The sequence below is a fragment of the Cheilinus undulatus genome, linkage group 8, assembly GCF_018320785.1.
Source record: "Cheilinus undulatus linkage group 8, ASM1832078v1, whole genome shotgun sequence".
Taxonomy (NCBI): Eukaryota; Metazoa; Chordata; class Actinopteri; order Labriformes; family Labridae; genus Cheilinus; species Cheilinus undulatus.
The window spans coordinates 44,724,482-44,748,954 of NC_054872.1; the positions used below are offsets into that span (position 1 = coordinate 44,724,482).

A 24,473-nucleotide genomic window follows, 5' to 3' on the forward strand; every position below is an offset into this window, starting at 1 on the left:
GTTCAGCTCTGTGGAGACCAAAGATGGCACCACAAACACCACCTGCCACAACATCAGCAAGTAGAAGGTCTTCAGTTGCAGTAGCCTGTTTCAACCTGTATTTTCAACACAAAATGTAGAATTTAAATACTTTGTGCTAAAATGTCAAGGTTTAGACCTTGAATGATCAGAAGTAATTTTAAATACCCACATACATAGGTGTTTATTAGAAAAACAGTCGTCTGAGTATTTAGCCACTTTTTGATAACACATATGTGACCCAAAAATGGCTGTTTGCACAATTTATCAGCTATTTTATCTGTTTATTCACAGCGAGGTTTGGTTTTAGTTCTTGCTAGAACAAGAATCCTGCACAAAGAAAAACACAGTGAAATGCATCCAGGTGATTATTCAGATCTACTAAAACTTGTGTAAGTTTTCTTATTAAATCCTTAAAATATAAATGAGTGTTTTTCTAATGACATTGACATGACTAGTGCTGCTGTCCATATCATTAGTGCTATAAGACGGTGTTGTTCTTGGTTAGATTAATGGCTTAAATTATGCATTACAAAACGGATGACTGCAGCTGGAAGTTATTACAATAAAGAACAAAAGCAGCAGCAAGTTTGAGCAACAGGCTTGTACCATTTAGCCAGATTCATAATGGACCACCTAATTACAACAGTGAAGTGTGACAGTTTAAAATACCACCTGCCCAGAACATGATGGATTAAAAGCCATGTTTAATTGAGTTCCTTGTAGTATATGATAATGTATTTTATAACTACTTTAATGTTCAACATGTGAATGTGCACTCACGCTTAACTTGTTACTGAAGGAGAAGTTATAGTGATATTAATGAAATGGAAGTAATGGCTGCGCTGTTCTCCCTGGGTTTATGTCATGTAGTTACAACTTGATTATGCTGCTGATTAAATTCACCAGAGACTGGATTTGTTGATTGATGGCCATAGTTAACAGTACATTTCACTCTGTGGGTAGCACTAGAATCTGATGTGATCTATTAAATTATCATTTGGTTCATTTTGTCACAGATAGGTCTAGCAGCTAAGGTGTAAAGTAACATATTCCTGATAACTGGCATATTCTAAAAACGATTCAGACAATGTTAAGCAGTTTACCAGAGGCCCAAATAAAATCTTACTATTATGTCTTTTATCCAACCAGCCTACCCAACACCAAAGACTCCTGGCTTATTTTTATCAATGACAAAGAAATTAAGCAAATCCTCCTGCTTAAGAAGCTTGAACCAGATTTGTTTGACACTTTTGCTTGAAAATGATTGAAATGACTTGTTTACAGAATAAAGCACTCTATTTCTGAATGGGAAATTAGGCATAAAAAAGGCCCAAAAATATCCTTTATAAATGCTTGTCTCAAGTTGCCAGAGGCCAATATAAAATATTCAAACTGGTTATTTTCTCCATCCAGCAGTCTAAAAACCAAAGACTTTTGAACTGCTTTAATGAATGACAGAGAAACAGAGCAAATACTTCTAGTTATGAAGCACAAATCAGTTTATTTTGACACTTTTGCTTGAAAATGGCTGGGATGTGTAACTGATAAGTATGCCATTGATTAACTGTATTTCAAACTAAATGTTAAATGGACTTGAGCTTGTATACACCACAGTTCACACTTTTTCATTCATAGCCTTCACTCCACATTCACACTGATGACAAAAACTGATATGTGAAGATGTTAAGTATTTGATAATCCTATTCAAACACATCCATACACTTTCACAGCAGTAGGAAAAGTTTGGAGTTAAGTGTCTTTCCTGAGGACACATTGACATGTGACTGAAGGAGCTCGGGGTTGAACCCTCTGCCCTGCAGTTAAGAGATGACTAACTCGAGTTACAGAGCCAAAGCCTTCCTTAAACTAATTTTTGCAGCTCCTGCAACACAGAAGTGATCAGTTATCAGTAAATCTACTGCTTTATTCATCAGTTAATTGATTTTAAATTTGTCAGTTTTCTCCTTTATTTGCTGTGGTGTAAAAAATATTTCTCCTGTTTTTATTTCCAATATGTATGGTTGTTAATTGAAAGCATAAATAGAAACAAAAAATAAAAATACTCACATGGCTTGTTTAAGTAAAATTGCCCACATTATGCTCCAACATGTGAATAGATTTGATTCAAAGAAACTGCGCCTAATTATAGATATATAAGGGTATAATTAATTATAGTAAGGTATGTACAGCAGTAGTAACTTTATTGACAGTAGTGTTGGTAATTCAGACACAGACCAGTGTTCTGTTCATGCGAACTGCGAGTAGGTAGGCAACATATTGAGAATACTCGATGTACTGCAGCTTTTGCTGTGTGAGATGTTTAAAATGACTATATTGCAACCATCAAGATTAAAAACTTGAAGATTAAAACCATCAGCATGAAATTCTCTCATTCATTTTGCTTCTCCCAATGTACTCTGGATAATACTCTGGGTCTGTCATTTGGCAGTAGTTCTGATTTAAGACAGAAGATGTTAAACTAAACATGGTAATCTGTAAAATATGATGCAAGATTATGTTGTGATTACGGTGGCAGTGATGCAGTCTTACTAAGACAATCAACCCAAAGTCTGATCTGCCCAGGCACAGTTTTTTTGCTGAAAGCTCCCTGCTGGAGTTGTACATGTCAGCAGGAGAATAGGCGACCCAGCATCTAACAAACGTGACCCACTTCTCCACAACTATGGAGTCATATCTCAATTGACAGTTCATAACATCGACAACTGGGACTTAAATAGTTCATGCCTCCAAACAAGTTTTTTTCCCCCCACAATCACACAGGAGATTTCCTCGATAAAGGTCTGAAAGATGCTCTCATGTCATGGAACTTGTCAGAAACTCGTCAAGTGTGCATCAGCAAAGATAACAGACTAATTAAGTCAACACTGTGAGTCTAAATGGGAGGACAAGACCACAGCGTTTTGGCCATTGGCTGTAACTTGAGATTGGTGAGTTTTTGTGTAGGATTGCTTCACCCTTAATGTGGTAAATAATCATTATTAAATAAATAGTAAACATAACAAAGAAAACATTTGAGAACTTGCCATACACAACAAACAACGGAGTATTTCATGACTTTTCTTCTAGCTAAAGGGCCTGTCATGGTATTATTTATGTTTATTTGTAAAAGCTTATGAGTGAAATCTTTTTCAAAATAAAAAGTGTGGCAAATTTAACTTAAAACTCCATATAGAACTGCATAACGCGAACCATGGCAACTGTAGACATGTCAGTACACGGCTTTTGTCATTATAGAAAAGAAAAGAACTCAGTGCTGCTCTTTGTTCTTCTTTTAATGAGAAAATGTCATCAAGTTCTGATAAAACTGGCGCTTTAGCAGCACCCACGCTAATGTCTTCCGCCATAACTGCACCAGCCTCTTGTTGCTGCTTGCTTACGTCACAGCGTCACAGGGGGCAGTACTTTTGCCACGCCCAAAAGTACTGTCCCTCCTGTCACTTTCTAACCGGGCCCAAGCAGTTCAGATGGGAGCTTGCACAATGGATTCGCCTGTGAGAAACACAGAAACGGGCGTATCCATCTGCTTTGCAAGGTTACAAAAATCCTACCTTCTTCATTTTTGTACTTTTTTCTTATTAAATATAAGAATGCATTAACTCATATCCAATTTGCAATACAAGTTGAAATCATCAGAATTAGACACTTGTAAAGAATTGTTCAACCCTTGTTTAGGAAAAAAAGAAAGTTAAGCAATTATCACATATCAAATCGCAATTGCAATATTGTGGAAAACATCGCACTTATATTATTTTCCATAATTGTTCAATCTATTAAATTGTTATACACCGACTTTTTAAAGTTATTATAGAGCATTATTTATGTCTACAAAGTCTGCAAATAAAATGCTGTTAAGAGTTTAACCTCAATAACCTTCAGATTTCAGTTCATCCATAAAACTGCAGATACTCTAAAAGTTTTAAATCAGAATTTTAAAATTCAAGGTGACAAAATGTATTAAACATGTCCTATTTTATGTATAAGAGGCACTGTTACTGAGACATTTCTGAATATATTAACAAATCTACACAATTGAGTTAGCTTTAAATGATAATCTTTTTTTATGTGGTTTTGCTTGTTTGTATGTTAATTTGCTGCAAGTACAGCAGCATCAATGGCAGTGCATTACTGCAAACAAATTTAGGAACTGTGAACATAAGAGCAAAGAAAATGAGCGTTCAAGGAAATTTGGATTTTGATGAAAAATACAGAGAATAGTTGGCAAACAAGACCTTGCGAGATTGCAAAAAAACACTTTTACATCAAGTCTGAAAAGAGCGAAAGCTGCTTGGTGCAAAAATGATGATATTAACCTTGTTTGTATGTATGTAAAACTGCTTCCTTACTTGATATCAATGAGCAGTGTAATGAAAGCAAAACTCCTCCTTTCTAAACGGCCTTTAAATGTTGTAAAATTCAATATTACCATAAGCTTTTATCTTCAGGCATTTCATGTTCAGCTCTGAAACTTCAGGCTGTTTGTTTAAAGTCTTCATGTTGAATTAATTTCCTAAAAGTGGCTGCCGCACACTGCTGCTTTTAAATAGAAGCACCACATTACTTTGACAGCAAAAGGTTTGTTTGTGCCAGTTTTTATAACTGTGTGTTTTAGCTCAAACCACATCTCTAATAAAAAATAAAACACCTGATCTACTTTCAGACTCCTGCATCCCTTAATGGCCTGTCATAAATGCAGATAAGAGTGTATCGGTGTCTTGAGGCTGATTGGGGGTGTATGCGTTCGGAGGAATGTGTTCATATCATAAAAATCATTGTCTGTGAAGCCAAATCTGCTTCTATGTTGGACGTTTTCAGTCTTCATGTCGTTTTAACACCCTCTTAATTATGTCAAACTGCTCTCTCTGGATCCATTTTATACAGTATGTCATAGCTGGATGGTAAAACTCTGCCAAGCATCCGCCTTAATGCCGATCAAAAAGCACAGCAGAGCGCAACATCTGCCCCCCAAACCCCCTGAAGAGTTTTAGATCAATACTATTATGTCTTGTATTCATGACCCCGAGGGGTTCATGACCACATGTTCTGCATGTAAAAGGGATAAAGGCTTGTCTGCTTTGAGGGAAAATCAATACAGATCACACATCCTGATGCATAGACACATCACTGGGGATTTGCTTTGAACTGAAAGATGCACAAGGGAAAAAGAAACTTTCTTCACATTTAAAAGGAACATTTTATGACATTTTTCAATCTGCAAATTTATTAGTCTGTTTCTTTATATTCAGATTATGTTAAGACCACAAGAAATGACACTGTGGATTTCCTTTCATCCATCAAAGGCAGGGCAAGTTAATATATTTCCAGTGATGTTTTTTCCTGTTTCTTTGAGCTTCAAGAATAACTGAAATGTTTCACATTGTTGTGGAATTTCCCTTAAATGACACATGTTGCACAGATTTCAGAGGAAAAGCAGCGCTCATTTTGCATGACGTACTCATTCAAGAAAGAGAGTACACCGCCCGCAAACTCCTGCATTCTTCTAGTAAATTTGAGCTTTCTTGTACTTCTTTTAGGTTTATACACATATCATGAACTAAAACTTGTTTTTCTTAATGAAATACACTCTGCATTGATTACTCCATTAATGCAAATCAAGCTGCATGTTTGAAGCAGCAGGAGCATCTAATCTAAATTGATGTATTGAGATTCTCTCTCACTGTGTGGGTGGCTTTTTATCTGTCTAACTTAATTTATTTATGCCGTGTTCACTGTTTAATGAGCTAGTGTTCATTTTTCTTTCTTCTTCAGTTATGCTGATTAGACTGATTTAAAATGTTAACACTGAAAGACAAATCATTCATTCAACTAAGTTTCAAACATGATGATCTCAGTCCAGATCATGATTGGCAAAATACTTTGGTTGTTATGGATCACTCAGCAGAGAACTTCTGTGTTATGTGGGTTCTTTGTCACTGCTTCAGTTTGTCTTTTTTGATTTAAATATGCTGACATTGGTCTAATATTTCCACCTGCAGCGCTGGCCCCAAAGGAGACAACATCTATGAGTGGAGGTCGACCATCCTGGGACCCCCTGGCTCCGTGTATGAAGGAGGAGTCTTCTTCCTGGACATCGCCTTCACACCCGACTACCCTTTCAAACCCCCCAAGGTACTGAGAGAAGCTCCTCATGCATGTTTAAAGATACTGAAAATAATATCTCATACTAAATGTCTCATCTGTATTACCTGGTTGATATTACAGGCCAGTATGGTCACATAACAGATTTTTCAATATGTGCATTTTTTTTTTTCTTAAAAACCTTCTGTGTCTTAAATTACACAGAAAACAAAACTAGTAGTTGACATCCTACTCCTTTATTCATTATACTCTGAAAATTGTTATCTGGGCACTGGTAGTGCTGCACGGCACTAGAAATAGTTGAAAAAGTTAATATCAGAATCTGCTTTATTGTATGCTTGCAAACAAGAAATCTGACTCCAGTTAGCTTTGCGCTCAGTGTACAGGAATTAATCATTAAGTATAATAAGACAAACTGGAAAAAATATAATTATTAAATTGAGATAAAGCTCTAATTAGACATTAAAGAAAACAAAAGTTATGTTCAGAAAAGAGACCTTCTGAGAGTAGTAGCAATGTCATATTGGTGCACATCCTACTCTGAAAAACTCACAAGTTTAATATAAGATCAAATATTCCTATTATCTGCCATCATCATCATTTTATCAGTTAGTTAACCTATGAAATCAAAATTGATTGTGTGCACATGTGCATTTCAAGGATTTTTTTCCCTAAACCACGGGCAAATATTCAAAGAAAATGCACAAGCATGAGTTTGTGAGCTTGTTGCTCACATATCAAAACTGCCATGATTTTACATTGTGCAGTAATGTTGACCTGTGAAAGGATTTGTTTAAGAGTACAAAGCAAAGTGTCGTCCTTCGATTATGAGATGCTGAATCACTTTTCTTAGCACCTGTACAGTCTGTAACACAACAGTAGTGCCATGTGACGCTAATGCTTTCTTCTTTTTTAACGTTTATTTAACCAGATAAAACCCATTTAGATCAAGATCTCTTTTTCAATGGTGACCTGGCCAATAGGTCAGCAGCACACATCACAAAATGATACATTTCAATGACCGATTACAACAATAAATTAAAACAAATAATAGTTTTTGAAAGTGCATGGGTAATTGCAGATAAAGTGCTGGAAAAATGCCTCACAGTAACAAATTTAAAATCAGAGGCACTGTTCCATGGTCTTACAATGTCTGTCATTTAAGAAAGAACTAAAAAGGCTCCAAGTGAAATGAATTGGGACAGTTTCAAATCAGACTGGAGACTATTCCATGCGGAGGGGGCAGCAAGACAGAACACTTTTTCCCCAATTCAGTCCTCACATGAGGAACAAGCAGATGAACAGTGTTGCTAGAGTGCAAGGCATAATGGCTTTCAGTTCTTTGAAGAAGAGTACATAAATAAGAAGGAACTAAGCCAAGAAGAGCCTTGTAAATTAGAGTCAACCAATGCATGTACCTGCGCTCACTCAAAGAAGGCCATCCAGATTTGGCATAGAGTTCACAGTGATGAGTAAGTCGATGACAACCAGTATTCAAAGACTGTAGATCTTTGGCTGAAGCAGTCACAGAACATCACCATAATCAAGAAACCGTAGAAAGGTTGCAGAGTCAAGGTATTTTCAAGCTCTGCATGATTTATTTCTGTAATAGAAACCTATTTTCACCCTGAGTTTGGTGACCAAATTGGCAATGTGCGCTCTTGTTTTATAACAGTGGACAGCAAACGGCTTTCAGACACCTTCTTTTATTAGTAACATGTTACAGGCAGTTTCCTGCAAAACATATGAAACAATAATAATAACCCCAACTATTAGAATATCCTCCTGAGACCCTGCGTGCACAATAAAGGATGCTGTTGCATTTCGCCTTTCATACGACTATGAGTAATAAATTCTGCTTTTCAATCTTAAGAGGTAATTAGCCAGAATTTCTGTAAAAGTTTTAAGTGGTTTGCTTGGAATGTCTGGAGAATTTATGTTGATTTTTTTTTTTTTTTTAATTTTCCTTTAAAATGTTTGGGGATATGTTTTTATATTTTGGAGTGTTTGATTCAAAGTCTTTTTAGGTACTTTAATGTGAATTTAACAAATTTATTTGTAAAATTTGAATGGAAATGTGTGTAGGGGATTTTCTTTGAAATTTACATTCAAATTTCACAGAATTTTAGGGGAACACTTTATGTAAATCTTTAGGCATTTTCGGAAAAGTTAACTGAAACATTTGGGGAATATTAGAGGAGATTTGGGGGGATTTTGGAAGGATTTTTGAATTTTTCACAGAATTTTTTGGTAATATAGGGGGATTTTTTTTTTGTTTTTTTTTTATGTTTTGAGAACCTCTCATTATTTTATTTTTGGGGTTTCTCCAGAACTTTTAGTCAAAATTAAGTTCATACCTGGCCATAACAAGCTCTTGTTTTCCATTATCAGAAAAAGGACTGGACCATATGTTTCTGAATGACTGACATCATTTCTTACAGACTTAACAACTTCCTACCAACTGGCCAAAACACTCTCAAAATGTATACAAAATTTTAAAAATCTGTTTTCTTTTAGTGTTGCACTCTAAGGTAAGCCTGTTGTCCTCGTTTGCAGACACAATTTTTTGGCAAAAACCTTCCTGTTCAAAGACAAGACGTCATACATATCAGATCCAACTGATAAAATCACAAATGGGTGAAACTAAAAATTCATTCCAAATAAAAGCTCAGGCCTCAGGAGGATATTTGAGAACCATGACTCATCAATACTGTTTATCAGTATATTATGATTTCTTCTTATAAGTTTAAGCCTTTTCATTCTTTATACTGATAGGCCTGAAACTGTTTCTCTAATTGCAACAATATTTTATAGTTTTATACATAATCTTACAGGGTTCCTGCAGAGCCTTGAAAGTTTTAAATAGTCTTCAACTGCACATTTGAATGTTAAGGCCTTAAAAAGTCAGATTTTACCAGTGGGAGGTCTTGAATTTTAAAAGGCACCTTGACTTCAGCATGTTTTTTATACATTCTTCATGTTTTAGACAACATTTTACAATTTTAAACATTTTCACCCACAAATTGTTGCATAAATGTTCTCCATAATTCAGGGAATTCAGTGTTGGATATTTTCAATTTCTTGGGGAAGAACCCCAGACCCCCCTGAATTTATTCAGCCCACTGTGATTAAATACACTCTGTGCTGTTGTAAACACATGTCCAGTTCTTTAACATCTGGGCTACCAGATTGCCCACTTCAAATCTATGCAGTCCACCCTTATTTTGAAAGGTCTTCCCAGACTAAAGGCATTATTCTGCTTTTTAGTAGTTATATTGTTTAGAAGCAGCTTAGCATACCTTCTAAAATGTGTTATGATAAATATCAGTATAGGGCAGATGAATAAAATACATGCATCAGATGTGCCAGAAATCATCACATTTGTGCATTAATGACAAATTAATTCCATTCATTAAATCAGAAAATTCAGCCTGGTCTGTGTGTGCTGAGAAATGTCAAATGCCCTTGAATTTGATTTAAAAAGCGTGTAGGAACCCTGATCTTATCTTAAAACAATTATGAGACTGACTGACAGGAAATCTGACAAATTGCGGTAAGAATCTAAACGATGAATAATGAAGCTTCACTACATTTATGTTCAAAAGGAACTGATAAACTTCCTTTAAGGTAAGGTATCTGAACAGCACAAATGTAATGATTTTTAGACTTGTGTTAAATCCGGGTTTTTTGTCAGAACATTATGTACATTGTGATGTGTTTTAGGTTTAGTCCTTAACTGGCTATTAGACAAAGCCCTCATGATGGGTTTTGGCAAGAAATTATAATACATACCTGTTTTGGGTAGTAAAATGCATTTTCTTAGCAATCTTAAATAATTACATCAGTTGCATAGTAAAACTGAGTGAAAGTTCAGAGACTGATTGCCTTTTATTTATTGAGTCATTTTCACTTTTCAGGGTATTGTATAAACTTGGGGTCATCTTCAATTTGTTGACTGTTCTGTGCATGAACACATGGACTGAATGGATCCTCATAATATGTTAATTCAGTTGTCCTTGGTGTGGGGTGCTTGCAGTCTTGCTTCTTGGGAGGTTTTTCTGCTGCTCTGTTAAGCAAAGTAAAAGCATATTGTCAACTGAGGAAGGATGGCATTTGTAGTCCTTTAATCAGATTACTTTGTCATCAGTTGGAGGTCCCAGTACACTACAAAGTTAATTGACGAGACAACTTTTAAACTAGCTGCTATGACAAAACACAAAATGTGATTGGGATCTGTATCAGCCAGTTGCACCCATGGGTGATCAGTGGTTGGCGATGACTGCAAGCGCTTGTGTTTAATGGTAAATAAAGAATCAGGCCACCATGTTCAGCACTGACTCACTAATGTGTTTTTAATAGTTCATGGAAAACAACAGAGCTCAACAGCACATGGGTAATGATCCACGGTTGGTTTTAGTCAGTGTTTGTACCGTTCTTTTGTGTAAATGTAACTGAAAATAGATGTTTGTGCTGCTTCTAGTCTGGAAGCATGCTAGTCAATTTACAAAATGAGCCCCTTATTGTCACATCAGTATGAGGTCAACGATGTGGAGAAATTGTCCAACATGGTATTTGCAGCTTAATGACTGCTTGGTCTGAATCAAGTAAAATTTTATATATTATTTAGATGTTAAATTCAAAAAGACTGAGCTAAAACAGTTAAATGTGGAAGTTTCCTTAGAACAAAATAATATCAACTGTTGCATGTTTTCAAGACACAGACAGAATTCCTGCACCTGCTCTATGTTTACAACTTTCCTCTCCCTTGTGTCTGTACACATGACACTGCTATGCAGGGCTGCTGGATTCACGTGAGAAACCAGCCCTGATGTGTTACTCAGCCTGCCCCAAATAGTTTCCTGGGTGGAAACATTGTCATCAAATGTGGCACAGTGTGTACTGACATGTTGCCCAACCCTAACCTGAATAATACAGGATTTTCAGGCAAACATTGAAGCTGTGGTTTGAGCACAGTTTTACATTTCCTGAAAAAAGCCTGTCAGCAACATTCAAAGAGTCAAACGTTGCTCCTGAGTGATTTTTTTTTCTGCTTTAACAAAAGTCCAGAAGAGGAATTTCAACATTTGTTTCATTTCAAACATCAGCCTCACTAAATTCATAGTTATCTATGGACACCTCAATAGTCTTTTGTACTTCCTATGAATTTCTCCTTCATGATAAAGGATTTATTCTTTATTGAACTCATTGCTATCTTATTTATAGAGTGTGTTCCCTATGGACACCTATTGTTTTGTATTTTGACTGTAAATGGGTGGATGAAACAGTTGTTTCCCCTGCAGGTTTGTTGAGTGTAATTAAGCTACTTTATGTGACAAATAGGCTCATTCTGAGTCCCAGTAGTATAAACACTCTTTTAGTGAGGCTTATTTTCAGATGGATAAACAAATTAAGTCACAGAGATAGTGATAATGGGTTTGAAAAGATAAATAACATGGATGAATTAACATCAACCTCTCAGTATTTTTTACCATCCATGCTCTCCCTGTTGTTTTTGAATAACAAATACGTGTATTTTTTAAGCTCTCAAGCATATTTAAGTACATGTTTGGTGTTGTCTGTGTGACTGAGAAGTCTTATGTGTGTAAACATGAGCAGGAAACTGTGTTGTGAAGTTTAAGTCTGTTTGACACTCTTAGCTGCGTGTGAAGAGCCACCTTCACAACAAGAATGCTGCTGCACTTTCGATGCATCGACTGCAAAGTTTCACCAACACCTTTAAATCACAGCAACTTCTGCTGAGATTTTCCATTGCTCACTTATTTCAAAATAATGTTTTGTGTTGTTTGATGAGGATGTTTACAGTAAATAAATCCCTGCTGTACCAGACATCCCTGCGCACTCATGGAAAGTTTGTTTTTGTGACATTACTATGAGTGAAAATGTCAGTTCTTTTTCTGTCATTTTGAAGTACCTATTTTCAACCACCAGAGGGCTTTCATCCCCTGCAGATCACAGTGCATTGTAAATCAGTGACTGCAGTTGTAGCAACACTGTTTACAGAAGTTTAGTATTTTTGTATAATCTGACTTTTGTTTTAACTGGTTTTTACAGGCGCTGTACAATCAGTGAGTAGCCTTTAACATGACTTCCTTTCTACTCAAGAAAGAGTAGTTTTGGAGAAGGGTTGAACGGTTTATCAAATAATACTGAAGTACTTTTAAAGACAAGTTTTTAAAAACACAGAAGTTACATCATTTCTCCAAGGTGAATGTGTAACAAAACAGGATTTGAATGAAATACTGAAGTGCTGTGAAGAAGCCTTGGCTCATACATTTTGTTGAAACATTAGCATTGAAACAGATCACAGCTGATCACATGGCCTGTTTTGATGCCTCGCACATAGGCTGGATTTGTAAGGATGCACATTTCCACAACTCAAAAAAGAAAAAAATGTAAAAGTTATTATTAAGATAAAATCAAAATTACCAGAGTGTAAGTTAATAATTAATACACAAAAGGTCAGAATTCTGTGGAAAAATTAAAATTAGATTATAATTTGGACTTTTTTCTTCAAAATTATGACTTTTTATCATAATTTCAACTCTTATCTTATTGTTTATTTTTGCCTAATAATTTTCACTCTTCATCGCATAATTTACTTTTACTTTAAAATTTACCTTTTTATGTCATAATTCTTTCATACAATTGTAATTTTAATCTCATTTTGACTTTCCTCTCATATTCTTTTATTTTATAGTTTAAACTCTTCAAGTTAGACTTTTTTATTCACAAATTCGTTTTATTTCACAGTTATGACTTTTTTGCATAATTATTTTGTTTTATCTCATAATTTTGACTTTTATGTCATAGTTATGTTTTTAATCATAGTTTTAATATAATATTTTGCCATGATTATAACTACATTTCTTAACTTTTGCTTTTATTTCATAACTTAAACTTTTTAACAGAACTTTGATTCTTAAAGTCATAATTACTACTGTGTTCCACACTGTTGGGGCTTTTTATCTAACTTAAGTCCAACTTTGATCTCATAGTTATTGCTTTTTATTCCATAATTGTAACTCTTCGTGTCATACTTATGACATTTTACTTCTCAGTTTTCACTTTTTACCTCAGAATGACTTATCTCGTCATCATTTCTTCTTTATCTCACAATGTGGACTTCCATCTCATAATTAGATGTAAGACTTTTATAGCTTCAACTTTTTATCTCATGATTTTGACTTTTTATTTTATAATTGACTTTTTTATGCCAATATGAGTTGTTATCTCAGAATTTTGTATTTTTATTCTGACTTTTCTCCCACTTTCTCATAATTTCAATTCAAAGACATTTATTCAAGGTGTCTACAGGGTCTTAAAAAGTATTAAAAGTTCATACATGAATTCAGCAAAAAATAAGGATTTTAAAAAGAATTATAAAGCCTTGCTGTGTCTCTAACTAGCAAGTTAACTATGTGATCAAGTGATGTGTGCATGTACAGTAAATAATGGGTAAATGCAAGTTTTCTGAGAAGTGGGTGGAGGAGAAGGTGTTGGAGATGGGACCAATACTTATTAACATTTTGTAGGATTTTGTAAATTAAAAGCAGCTTGGCAGTGAAGCTTGCTTATTTGCACATTACAATAACAAATACCATGTGCATTTTCTTCACTATGTTAAAATTTTTATCTTGCAGTCTGCACAAAACATGCACATAACTGGTAAGAAATTAAAGATGTAACGGATTTGTTAAATATACTGAGGGGTTTTTCAAAGGTCTTTTAAGTATCAACTTTGAGTTTAGATTTTGTCCACATACCCTGTAACTATAAGACATATCATTAATCCTTTTTTAACAATTACTAAACTTAAATTGATCATCATAGTATGATATAAAGGTACTGCATCTAAATCTTTGTACAGTCAAAGTGAAAAGAAAACACTACTTAAGTAGTCTGTGTCTGAGCCATGTTGGTCTGCTGCACATTTAGGAGGGCGGTTCAGCCTTTTGAAATAAATTTTATGAGAATACAACTCCTCTCTTTCTTGTCTCATGTGGGTATCAGTTGATGGCTGTTTAACTTCAGAGTCTTCATGTTGGTAATGTCACAGCCTGCTGCAGTCTGTAGCTGTAAAGTTACGAACTCGGTTACAAACTGCAGTGTTTGCTCCAAGATCTGAATGTATGTTCTGTTTTTAAGTGAGCCACCCCACCTGCCTTCTTGTTTTTTGTTTTTTCTTTGTGTGCAAAAACTGTCATCATATTGATTTGATTGGGGGAGGGGGGTTTTGCTAAATTGAGCAGCCTGGTCCAAATGTTAACAGACCAGAATTCTCTTCAAAAATAACTGCAGTACAGTATTTTAAATTCTGATCAAAAGGCATGTCTGTAGCTTTATATTGCCCCCTGGTACAAAATTACGCTTTGTTTTTTTTTCTGTTTTTTGTTTTGTTTTGTTTTGTTTTGTTTTGTTTTGTTTTGTTTGTTTGTTTGTTTGTTTGTTAGTTAGGGGCTCGGGGCAACGACACAAGCCACTCTCCTCCTCATTTGTTTTTGTTTTTTTACAATTAAAGCCATTTTAAGTGCATTTTTCTCCGTTAAGATCCATAGATTAACAATTATCTGGCTCTAAAATATACTATTTGTGTGTCCACAGGTCACTTTCCGTACAAGGATCTATCACTGCAACATCAACAGTCAGGGCGTGATCTGTCTGGACATCCTGAAGGACAACTGGAGCCCCGCCCTCACCATCTCCAAGGTGCTGCTGTCCATCTGCTCCCTGCTCACAGACTGTAACCCAGGTAAGACTGAAGATTAATTTTTTTAACCTTTGCTTGAAGGGTGCCTAGCATGCTACAACAAAATAAAGTTGTTGTAGCATGCTTTCAGGTTATACCTTAACCACCACCTCTTTGGAGGTCATGTCATGCCACTTCAACCTACTTTTTCAATCTGTCATACTGTGTCTGCATCCATCCAAAACAAGTGATGGGAAATAGAAACACAAATGACATACTTTATGCTCAAGTGCATTTTCGGAAATGAACTTAGAATGTTTTGAACTTCATGTGGTTTTAAAAAACCTGACACTTGTGTGTAGGTGCTGGTAACTGTGAGAATGTGCCACTTTGACAGGAAACTCCGCACCATCTGGGTATTGTATGTTCTTTATAAACGAGCCCAGCTAGCAAGAGTGAAAGCAGAGAGGGGGGTAGTTTTCCCCATGTCATTTGTTTCAACATCTGACTGCTGCTTATTAAAAGAGTATAAGCCAACTTTCTGATTCAGCTCAAGATAAGCTTTGTATTAAACAAAGGGAAACTTCCAAGTTGTTTTTAACTGATTTTAAAATGAAAAAGTGAAGTAATTTCAGCAGATTTCTAAGGAGAACAGATCATTCTGTTTTAAATGAACTGAAAACCAAACGCTTCATTCACACTACTAGCCTTTATGCTCCATTCAGATTTATTTCTTGGATTCTGTTTTTGCTTGGCTGTTCACATTACTTTTGAATGTTGCTTTAGTCAGACTCCCACATGTGGAAAAGAACAACAAAGACGTCACTCTAAAGGACAACTCGTCTGATGATCGTTAGAGTAAAGATTATCTCCTCTATAATCAGCTGAGAGGCAGCTATTTAAGCTACTGTTCCTGTTTCTCTGTGTCAGTGCACAGTTCACAGTGCTGTTTAAAGCTATAACATGTACGCTCCCGTGACATTTCACCTTATCTGTGAACACTGTTGAAGTGTGAAGTGATCCCCCAAAGTGCCCTTTTGGGAGGTAGTAACAGATATACAACTAGTAATGGAGATAATCAATATTTAATAATATTGATACCCTTATCAATGCTTCAGTCCATGTCCGTGGGGTCTTGAAAAGTTTTAAAAGTTGTTAAGTCAGTTTCGTGAAAATAAGGTATTAAGAAATCTTACATACAAAACTCCAAGGTCTTAAATTTTATAGAATTTAAATTCATGTACAGTATTCATCAAACAAGGCTGTAGGCTAGTTTCCCTGCATTTGTTTTATATAAACATACTTAAGACACATGATTAATTTATTTAGATGAACTGGTATTTTTTTTATTATTGTATGCTGGGAGAATTCTCAGCCAGTCTAGACTTGCATGGAAGAAATTTAAAATAATACAATTCAACTACTGTTAGCTCCTAAGTGACTACTGTGACTTAACATGACTGTAACTATTTTTAGTCCACTTAAAAATCAGATCTGTCATTGACAGCTGCTTCATGGTATTAAACTGAGGTCTTTCTTCCCTCATAGTCTGATCTCAGAATGCTTCTAGAAAGCTGAATTTGCAAGCTACAACAAGAAATACAACGGGCAAAAAGCACGAACAGTACATGACTTTGTAGTTGATAAAACGGGTAAGAAATTGAAGATGCAATAGCGTCTTAAAATGTATGAAGAGTTTTGAAAAAGATAGTAAAAAGGTTAAATTTAATGTCAAATTCTCAGCAAACACCCTGTTTTTATCAATCTGAGTCCTTATTGATTCCACTATTGATCCTTTGAAAGAAGTGGTATAAGCTAGAGCTAGAGTTAAAAAGGTCACAACTCCGTCTGTTAAATGTATTTCGTATTACTGGAAAAAATGTATCCACACAGCTGCTCTAATTCAAGTTTCTCATTGAAAACAAATTAAGAAATGTTTTATATGACATTTGAACCAGTGTTAATTTCGTCGACTAAGACTATGACTAAAAATGTTCATCGACAGCCCTTTTTTTTCATGACGAAAACTAGACTAGGACTAGCCAAAAACAGATCTGTGATGACTAAAACTGACTAAAAGTAAGTTAAGTTTTCATCAGGATGACTAAAACTAGACTAAAATGTAATGTAGTTTTTGTCAGACAATCAAAATCCGTGATATTTCTCCACTGTGGGTAAATCTGTCAAAATACAATGCATCTCTTGCTATTCTGCCTCTCAGCTGTAGAAAACAGGGACCCCAGGTCTGGCAGGATGCATAGAACACATTATCATGATTTGGTACCAGATCTAGGCAAGAAATTAAATGCTTGGACTAAAAGTAAAGACTTAAATGTGAGGACATTTATGGACTAAAAATAGACTAAAATGTTTTTTGAGTTTTCGTCGACTAAAACTGAAAAGGGCAGAAAGGACTAAAATGTGCCTAAAACTAAAAGACATTTCATTTAAAGACTAAGACTAAAATTAAAAATAACTGCCAAAATTAACACTGTTTTGAACACATTACAATATTTTATTGACATTCACCTCATAGTAACTTTTACTGAGCTAACCTTGAACTCATCATATTATAACTGTCTGTCCACTGATTAAGTACGCTATGTAACTTTAATACAGCTGATTTCAACACACATTTAAACATTGGACTAACATTTTTTATTACGGGACTTGCCATAAAGTATGAAGACACTTGTTAGCGCTGATCTTAGCTGACTTGGAAAAAAGTGTCCTGTAACAATGTAAAGCCAGTGCTATGAGAGCATGCTACTCTCAGTGCAGTCAGTCTTATTTTCCTGTAGTTTGATTTGATGCAAAATGCTAATGTTCTTTGAGCTCATGTATGCCCTTGTAAGAACTGATGTATTCTTTTGCACAGGAGATAAAATGCCACAGACCCTGTGAGAATTGATTGACTTATCAGTAATAGAGATGCCTGCAATTAGCTGGCCAAATAGTTAAATTCAGGTCCCTTTGGCTACGTTCACACTGCAGGCCTTAATGTACAATTCTAATCTTTTCTCAGATCTGATTTTTTGTTTGGCTGTTCACACATTAGTCAACTTCCAAAAGATCTGATTCAGAACTACATCTGTCAGTGGCCTGAATCTTATTCAAAAAGGTCAGATTCAATGTGACTTGTTCTGTTCACACTGTCAAAAAAAAAAAAAAATCTCATATGAGTCACATGTGAGTAAAAAATTAATTTCAGGTCGCTTTTAACTGCGGTGTGAATGTTGCCTTTGTCGCTGGCTCCAGAATAACAAGTCAGTAACTAAAACAGCCCACAGTCCCAGTCCAATGCTCTTTTTAAACTTTAACACAGCTCCCCACCTCTAGTAACCTCTGCAGTTAATGACTAATGCCTTGCTACCACAGCGCCCTTAAACCAGATTATTAAACACAGACTGCTTTTTTTTTTTTTTCTTTTTTCTTTTTGGTACCACAATGGTTTAGATTATATTTAGGAAAAACCTCACTGCAGACTGATTGGTGCATCTCATTTGATTGACAGATAGCTCGGCAGGCAAAGCTACGTTTCTGTCAACCAGAATGCTAGCTAGCCAGCTGACAGGAAGTCCAGCTTAGGGGGCGGGTTGTTAGGTTGATCCAAAGTTTGGTTGAGACTGCAATTTCAATATGGAAGCCCCCATGGATTGGCTTCCAAAGCAGTTTGAGTCCATCTGTTGTAAGCAGACGGCTGATGGCACACAGGGTTTGTCCAACCAATCTATGGTTATGATGCAGCCCTTCAAGTTTTGCTCCAAAAATGCCTTTAGGATCAGACAGCTGATCCATGTTTGTTTTGAAGGAATGTGATAAACAGTGCTAAGTGTGGCTGAAGAGTGACATCAAAGTCAAGTGTATTCAGACCTGGCTGTTCAGACTGAGGTCACGTTGCGAAAGATCCAACCTGTATCTGATTCAGGAATGCAGATGGAAAGATTAGATCTCTTTTAACATGTGCTGTACAAACTTGCATAAAATAATCTGATCTGAGTCAAACATGAGCAAAAATAAAAAAAAAACAAAAAAACAACAACAAAAGATTTGGGTCAATTTGTCCTGCAGTGTCAGCAAAACAGAAGAGAAAGACTTATGCAAGAACCAGAAGCAAATTTACAAGAACAAAACAGAATAAAGAAGAAGCATTATCATCATCATTTTCCTTTTTGTCTGTGTGAAAAATTCCCATGAGCAGATAAACTCATCTTGACAATACTTTTTCATTTCAGCTGATCCCCTGGTGGGAAGCATCGCCACCCAGTACACGACTAACAGAGCGGAACATGACCGAACAGCCAAACAGTGGACGAAGAGATATGCTACATAAATCCACTGAGGACAAGCGTGGGAGGAAGAAGAGGAGAAGAAAGGAGAAGGAGGGCTGGGGGGGCTCAGGGTGGTTTGTGTCGGGGGGTTATTTGTATCTCAGATTTTTAGTACTTTATTGTCTGGTATATTTTTTCGCTTCCTGATTAAGTTATCTCCGCAAATATGGTAATAAAGGAACACAATGGAAAGGAAGCCTGGTCTGCCCTCTCTTTATTTTCACATTGTTAACTGAAGGATGAATTTTTGGATGTGTGTTAAACAGCTGTACAAATTGCAAGTAATGACTTCAAGGTCAGTTGTGTAAGACTGGGAATGGAATAAAACCATAAAGTCCCTTTAAACTAGAACTGTGTTTTAATACCATAGAATGAGAACTTGTATTAACATGGGGTGAGTTCTTGGTCAAAGGGTCTGCCAAATTGAGCCTCCATGTTTTTGCAAAAGCTCAGAATGTACAAAGCTAATACTTTCACTTTTTTCTACAGCCCCCTTTATGCTTGAAAGTTGAGATTTTTCTAGGAACTGACTGCAAACTACACTAACAGCTGCTTCTGGATTCTCCATACCTCAGAGATTTATGAATGGTATTGAAAAGACTATTGAGCTCAATAAAGACTTTATTAACATTAATAATAATAGAAGTAATAAGAGCAACTTAGTGGCTTAAGATCTTGTTTGATAACCTGGTAACTTCACTGGAACTCCTATCCATCTGTCCCGTTTTCTTCACTGCTAATCCCTTTCAGGGTCTGAGGTGACCAAAGCCAATCCTAGCTGTCACTGGGCAAGAGGTGGGGTACACCCTGGAATGGTCACCAACCACAGGGCGGATATGTAGAGGCAAACAACCAGGCACACTCACATCTACAGCCAATTAAGAGTCACCAATTAACCTAACAAGCATGTCTTTGGTTTGTGAGGGGAGGCCGGAGCACCCAGAGAGAGCCCGGGCATACACGAGGGAACATGCAAATTCTGCACAGACAGAGCCTGACCATGATTCAAACCAGGAACTTTGCTGTGAGGCAATGGCGCTAACCCCTGCACTGCCATGCAAGAACTCGTTTATTGAGCATTTATACGTTTTTGCCCCACATTTAATGATCTAAATAAAAACAGCAGTGTAAAGTGACTGTTAACCATTGGGTAATTCATTTGCCAACAACTACCCTAGCTGTCCTGCAGGCATCCATAAGAGGACTCTAGTACATACATGTTTAATGACTACACATATTTTGCTGTGCTTTGCATTGCAAGCTTTTTTGCACAAATTAATAGTTTAAAGTCTAAGAATGGATCTTAAAGTTCAGCTCTTGAAATAGTTCTGATGGCTGAAAGCTCAAGGGATGTAATGTCCTGCCAAGTGTGAGTGCGTCTTCTGGGGCCTGGACTCTATTCACAACACTGAACTCTACAAAATAAAAAATGTTGAACTGAGAATGTGAAGATGGAATTGAAAAATAAGAATTTAAAGCTATTTGATGAGGTACAGTTGAACAGAACAAGAAAACTCATAGGAGCTCTGTTCCCACTTTTTTTTTACATTTGGACAGCAGTTTACTGGTCAATCCTGCACGGGAATATGTTTATTTCTGCAGCAGTTCTTATTTTTATGACGTTTAAACAGGTCAAGTTAAAGACTTGTCAGGAAGAGACATGACAGAAATAAGATGAACCAGAACAGAAGTTTCTTTGTTACCGACACAAAATCTCTACAGAGGTCTTTTACATATTTAACCCACTCAGTCTAGAGCAGTGATCATCAAAAGTAAACTTACTTTTAGCTAGCTTTAGTCATCAAAGATCTATGTTTAGGTAGTCTTAGTGTCGTATTTCTCATGGGAAAAAGACTCGTTGAATAATTTTAGTCATAGTTTTAGTCGACAAAATTAACACTTCATAGGTGGCTACTGTATAGATGTCAGGGACTGATCTCACCTTCAATGCCTAAAAATTACTAATATTTCAAAAGTAAAATACACATACTAATACTACAAAATATTAATTAGATTAAAATATTTATTCCAATTCAGTTAATGTGAAAGTCAGGCCCCCAAAGAATCTGCCAAGGCAAAATTTGTCCCATGTCCAAATGCAGCTGATTGCCCCTGGTAATCTCTCTAAAGACGCAATCACAAGGTGATCTTTCCATAACCCTGTTTGAAAGTAACAAACACCTCTTAGGCACTTTATAAGTTTATAGGTATTAAACTATTGAACATATATTTTCAATGCACCTTGCCTTAATATATCAAAATAATATACAGTTTTGGGGGCAGGTTGGACATTCTTATTAATGATGAAAACACTGATCATGTAGACTTAAATTCTGACAAAGCTGGGATCAGTTTTTGTCTTCAAGTCATATCTCTTAGTACAACACTGGACTTTAAACCACTTAAAAATCCAGGGGGGCCACTGATGGGCTAAGATTTTTTTAACTGTAGAAAATGACTGTTTACAAGTATACCGCATGTTATACACCACCAGAAAGCTCTGATTCTCGGGATTCTGGCCATGTAGGAGAAAACCACCACAACAACCACAATTTATGAATTTGTCAGGCTAAAAACAAACAATAATAAAAGTGACAGATCACCATTAGAAGCTCTTCTGATCATAAGATTCCATCAAAAACAGTCCTGCTGAATCAGGAAAAGTTCCCACAATTTAAATCCAGTCAAATATTTAGCCCAAAAACATAATTACATTCATACAGACCCATGGACCGGTTTTGAATTACTTCAAGTTTGATGTTTTGTTCCCAATAGTCCACAACTTTTGTTGTAGAAATGTTTTTATAGAGAAAAAATGCCTGCCAACTTCAGTCATTTTTGGAGTTTCCAGTTCAAAACTAGTCTTTTTTTCCTCATAAAACCAGTGTAAAATCCTCATTTTCTGTTGTATTGTTTTCAGCTTTGAACTTGAACTAGCTATGGCTTCATGCTTTTCAATTTAATTTGGGTCTTCCTGGATTGGTGACTTACTTTAATTCTAGGGGTTAAAATCTCAGTGGAATGTTTTTTACATGTAAACTGTTAACCAATTTAAATATTATTTATAGTGCTCTTTCCAGGGCTCTGTATGTTCTTGTTTTTACAGGTGCAGTAACAAATGGACTCCAAAACAAGCCTCCACTGCATCAGGTTGGTGGGTTTGTAATTTTTTTTCCTGTTTAAAGTTCAATTAGGTTGAATTTTGTGTGCTGCGATGTTACATTGGGCAAATAACCAGCTCGTGTTGCTTTGTGTTTGACAAAGCCTTCAATGTTAAGAACATTATGTTCTTACCACTATTATTACTGAGTACCAGGCGTCCTATACAGGACCGGTAAGACCAGCAGTTTCAGCAAACTAAGGTTTGTGAAGTGGGGCATATCGATGACTTTGTACATGCTTGGTTATATATGTGCTAGATATTAACTGTAAGAACATAAATAGCACGAGAGTCCAATTAAAAAGTCTTTGCAAGTTTTAATTGTCTGTGTAATAATTGTTCAATCATCTCTGAGTAAATGTAAATGCTCAGAGTCTGTGCAGCACAAACTGTGTGCCTGAGAGGACCTTTGATGCAAAGAACATGGTGTTCTTATCACATATATTATTAACCACCAATCATACTAAAAATAGCCCAGTTGGAGCACAGTGCCCATGGTTGGATTAGTTTTTGAGTATTTCTTGTTCAGTACAAAGTGGTTTGCTGAGACATCCAAACATCTTCGTGGACATTAAGTAAAACATAACTCATGTTTAAGTGACACACAGAAATGCATCTAAATAAAAGACTTTTAGCATATTCCTCTGTTTCTTTTTTTCCTTAGTGGTAGACAAATACTATTAAAACAAGGGCTGTCAGCATTAATGCATTAGATGCAATTGATTTAGGCCTATAAATGTATCATTTACTTCTAAATCACAATCCATCGCATGCTTTATCATCCCACACACTTTGTTTAAAGCCACTGCACACATCCCTGCAGCCACAGTGATGTAAAATAAGCTTTCTGTGAGTTTCATTTCACTTCTACGCCTTACAGACAGCCCAGTGGACAAGTAAAAATAAATCTGCACCTTGTTTGATCCAATATTTACCTTTTAGTGTTGCCTTATTTCCTTTTTAATTAATGTTTCTTTTCATGGTTAAGTTCCTGTCATAAGTGTGTATCCAAACAGGCAGTCCTCTACCTTTAGTTTAAGACGGAACAAAATTCCAAAATGAAACAAAAGTTTTGAATGCAAAATATTGGAATTTCAAAAAGGGTAGATTTGAGATTTGAATCATTTGACAGCCCTAATTATGAGTATACTTTATTGTTTCTAAACTACAGTATTGAAATTCTTGCCCAGTGGTCGCCAAACTCTGCAAGGCTCCCGTTTGGCAGATGAAAAGCCCCTTTGGCTTTCATGTGAAGTTTTTTGCAGACTCAAAGGAGGCTTTCATGTGTTTTGCACTGATGAGAGGCTTCTATCTTGCCATTCTGCCATAAGCCCAGATCAGTGCAGGGCTGCAGTGATGGTTGTCCTGCTGGAACTTTGTCCCATCTCCACATAGGATCTCTGGAGTGACTAACAGGTTCTCAGTCACCTCTCTTACTGAGGCCCTTCTCCCCTGATTGCTCATTTTGGCCACATGACCTGCTCCTGGAAGTTGCCCCCATAATTCTGAGAATTGTGGGGGCCACTGTGCTCTTGGGGACTTTCAGTGTAACAGATTTTTTTTTGCCTTCCCCACATCTGTCTCTGAGCTCAGTTCCTTTGACCTCATGGCTTGGTTTTTGCTCTGATATGCATTGTCAGCTGTGAGGCCTTCTAAGAGGGGTGTGTTTTTCCAAATCATGTCCAATCAATCCCTGTATTTAACCTTTCACTGCTTAAAAACTCACAAACATCCACTGAGGTGTGATAGGATCAAAATATTCCCAGCCAGCTTTTATTTCAGGAAGATTAAAAGAGCACAGCCATGCTTATATTTATGTGAAGTTGTGTTTATATGCTTACATGGATTAAGCACTGTAAAAGTTTTGTTTACATGTGAAAAGATTTCAGTTGTAGTCTTACTCAGCTGCTTCTGCCTTTAACTTCCCCTCAGCTGTGGGTGAAGACAGATGGTCCTTTACTGCTCAGATGCGTCACTTTAGCTGGTTTTGATCTGTACTCTCTGTCCCAACACTTCTGTCACATCTGAAAAATCTAATCAAATCCATTCCCCACCCTAAGTACACCTCACACATGTTCACTTAATACACTAGTTTTAGTTTCACTGTGATGTCAGTAGCTGTTGAAGCCAGGTGCAC

The 24,473-nt window shown here is 36.2% G+C and overlaps 1 protein-coding gene and 1 long non-coding RNA gene across 2 annotated transcripts in view; one reads left to right on the forward strand and one right to left on the reverse strand.

Annotated features, from left to right (window-relative positions):
* Positions 1-19,372, forward strand: part of LOC121513635 (ubiquitin-conjugating enzyme E2 E1-like) — a 31,077-nt gene extending 11,705 nt beyond the window's left edge. The window contains exons 4-6 of the mRNA XM_041793512.1: positions 6,036-6,168; positions 14,761-14,908; positions 19,081-19,372. Coding sequence (XP_041649446.1) covers positions 6,036-6,168; positions 14,761-14,908; positions 19,081-19,178 — 379 coding nt within the window. The 3' untranslated portion in view covers positions 19,179-19,372. The remainder of the gene's footprint in view (positions 1-6,035; positions 6,169-14,760; positions 14,909-19,080) is intronic.
* The window catches only part of LOC121513636, a 75,952-nt gene continuing 61,494 nt past the window's right edge, over positions 10,016-24,473 (reverse strand). Inside the window, exon 5 of the long non-coding RNA XR_005992226.1 lies at positions 10,016-10,204. This is a non-coding gene — a long non-coding RNA (uncharacterized LOC121513636). The remainder of the gene's footprint in view (positions 10,205-24,473) is intronic.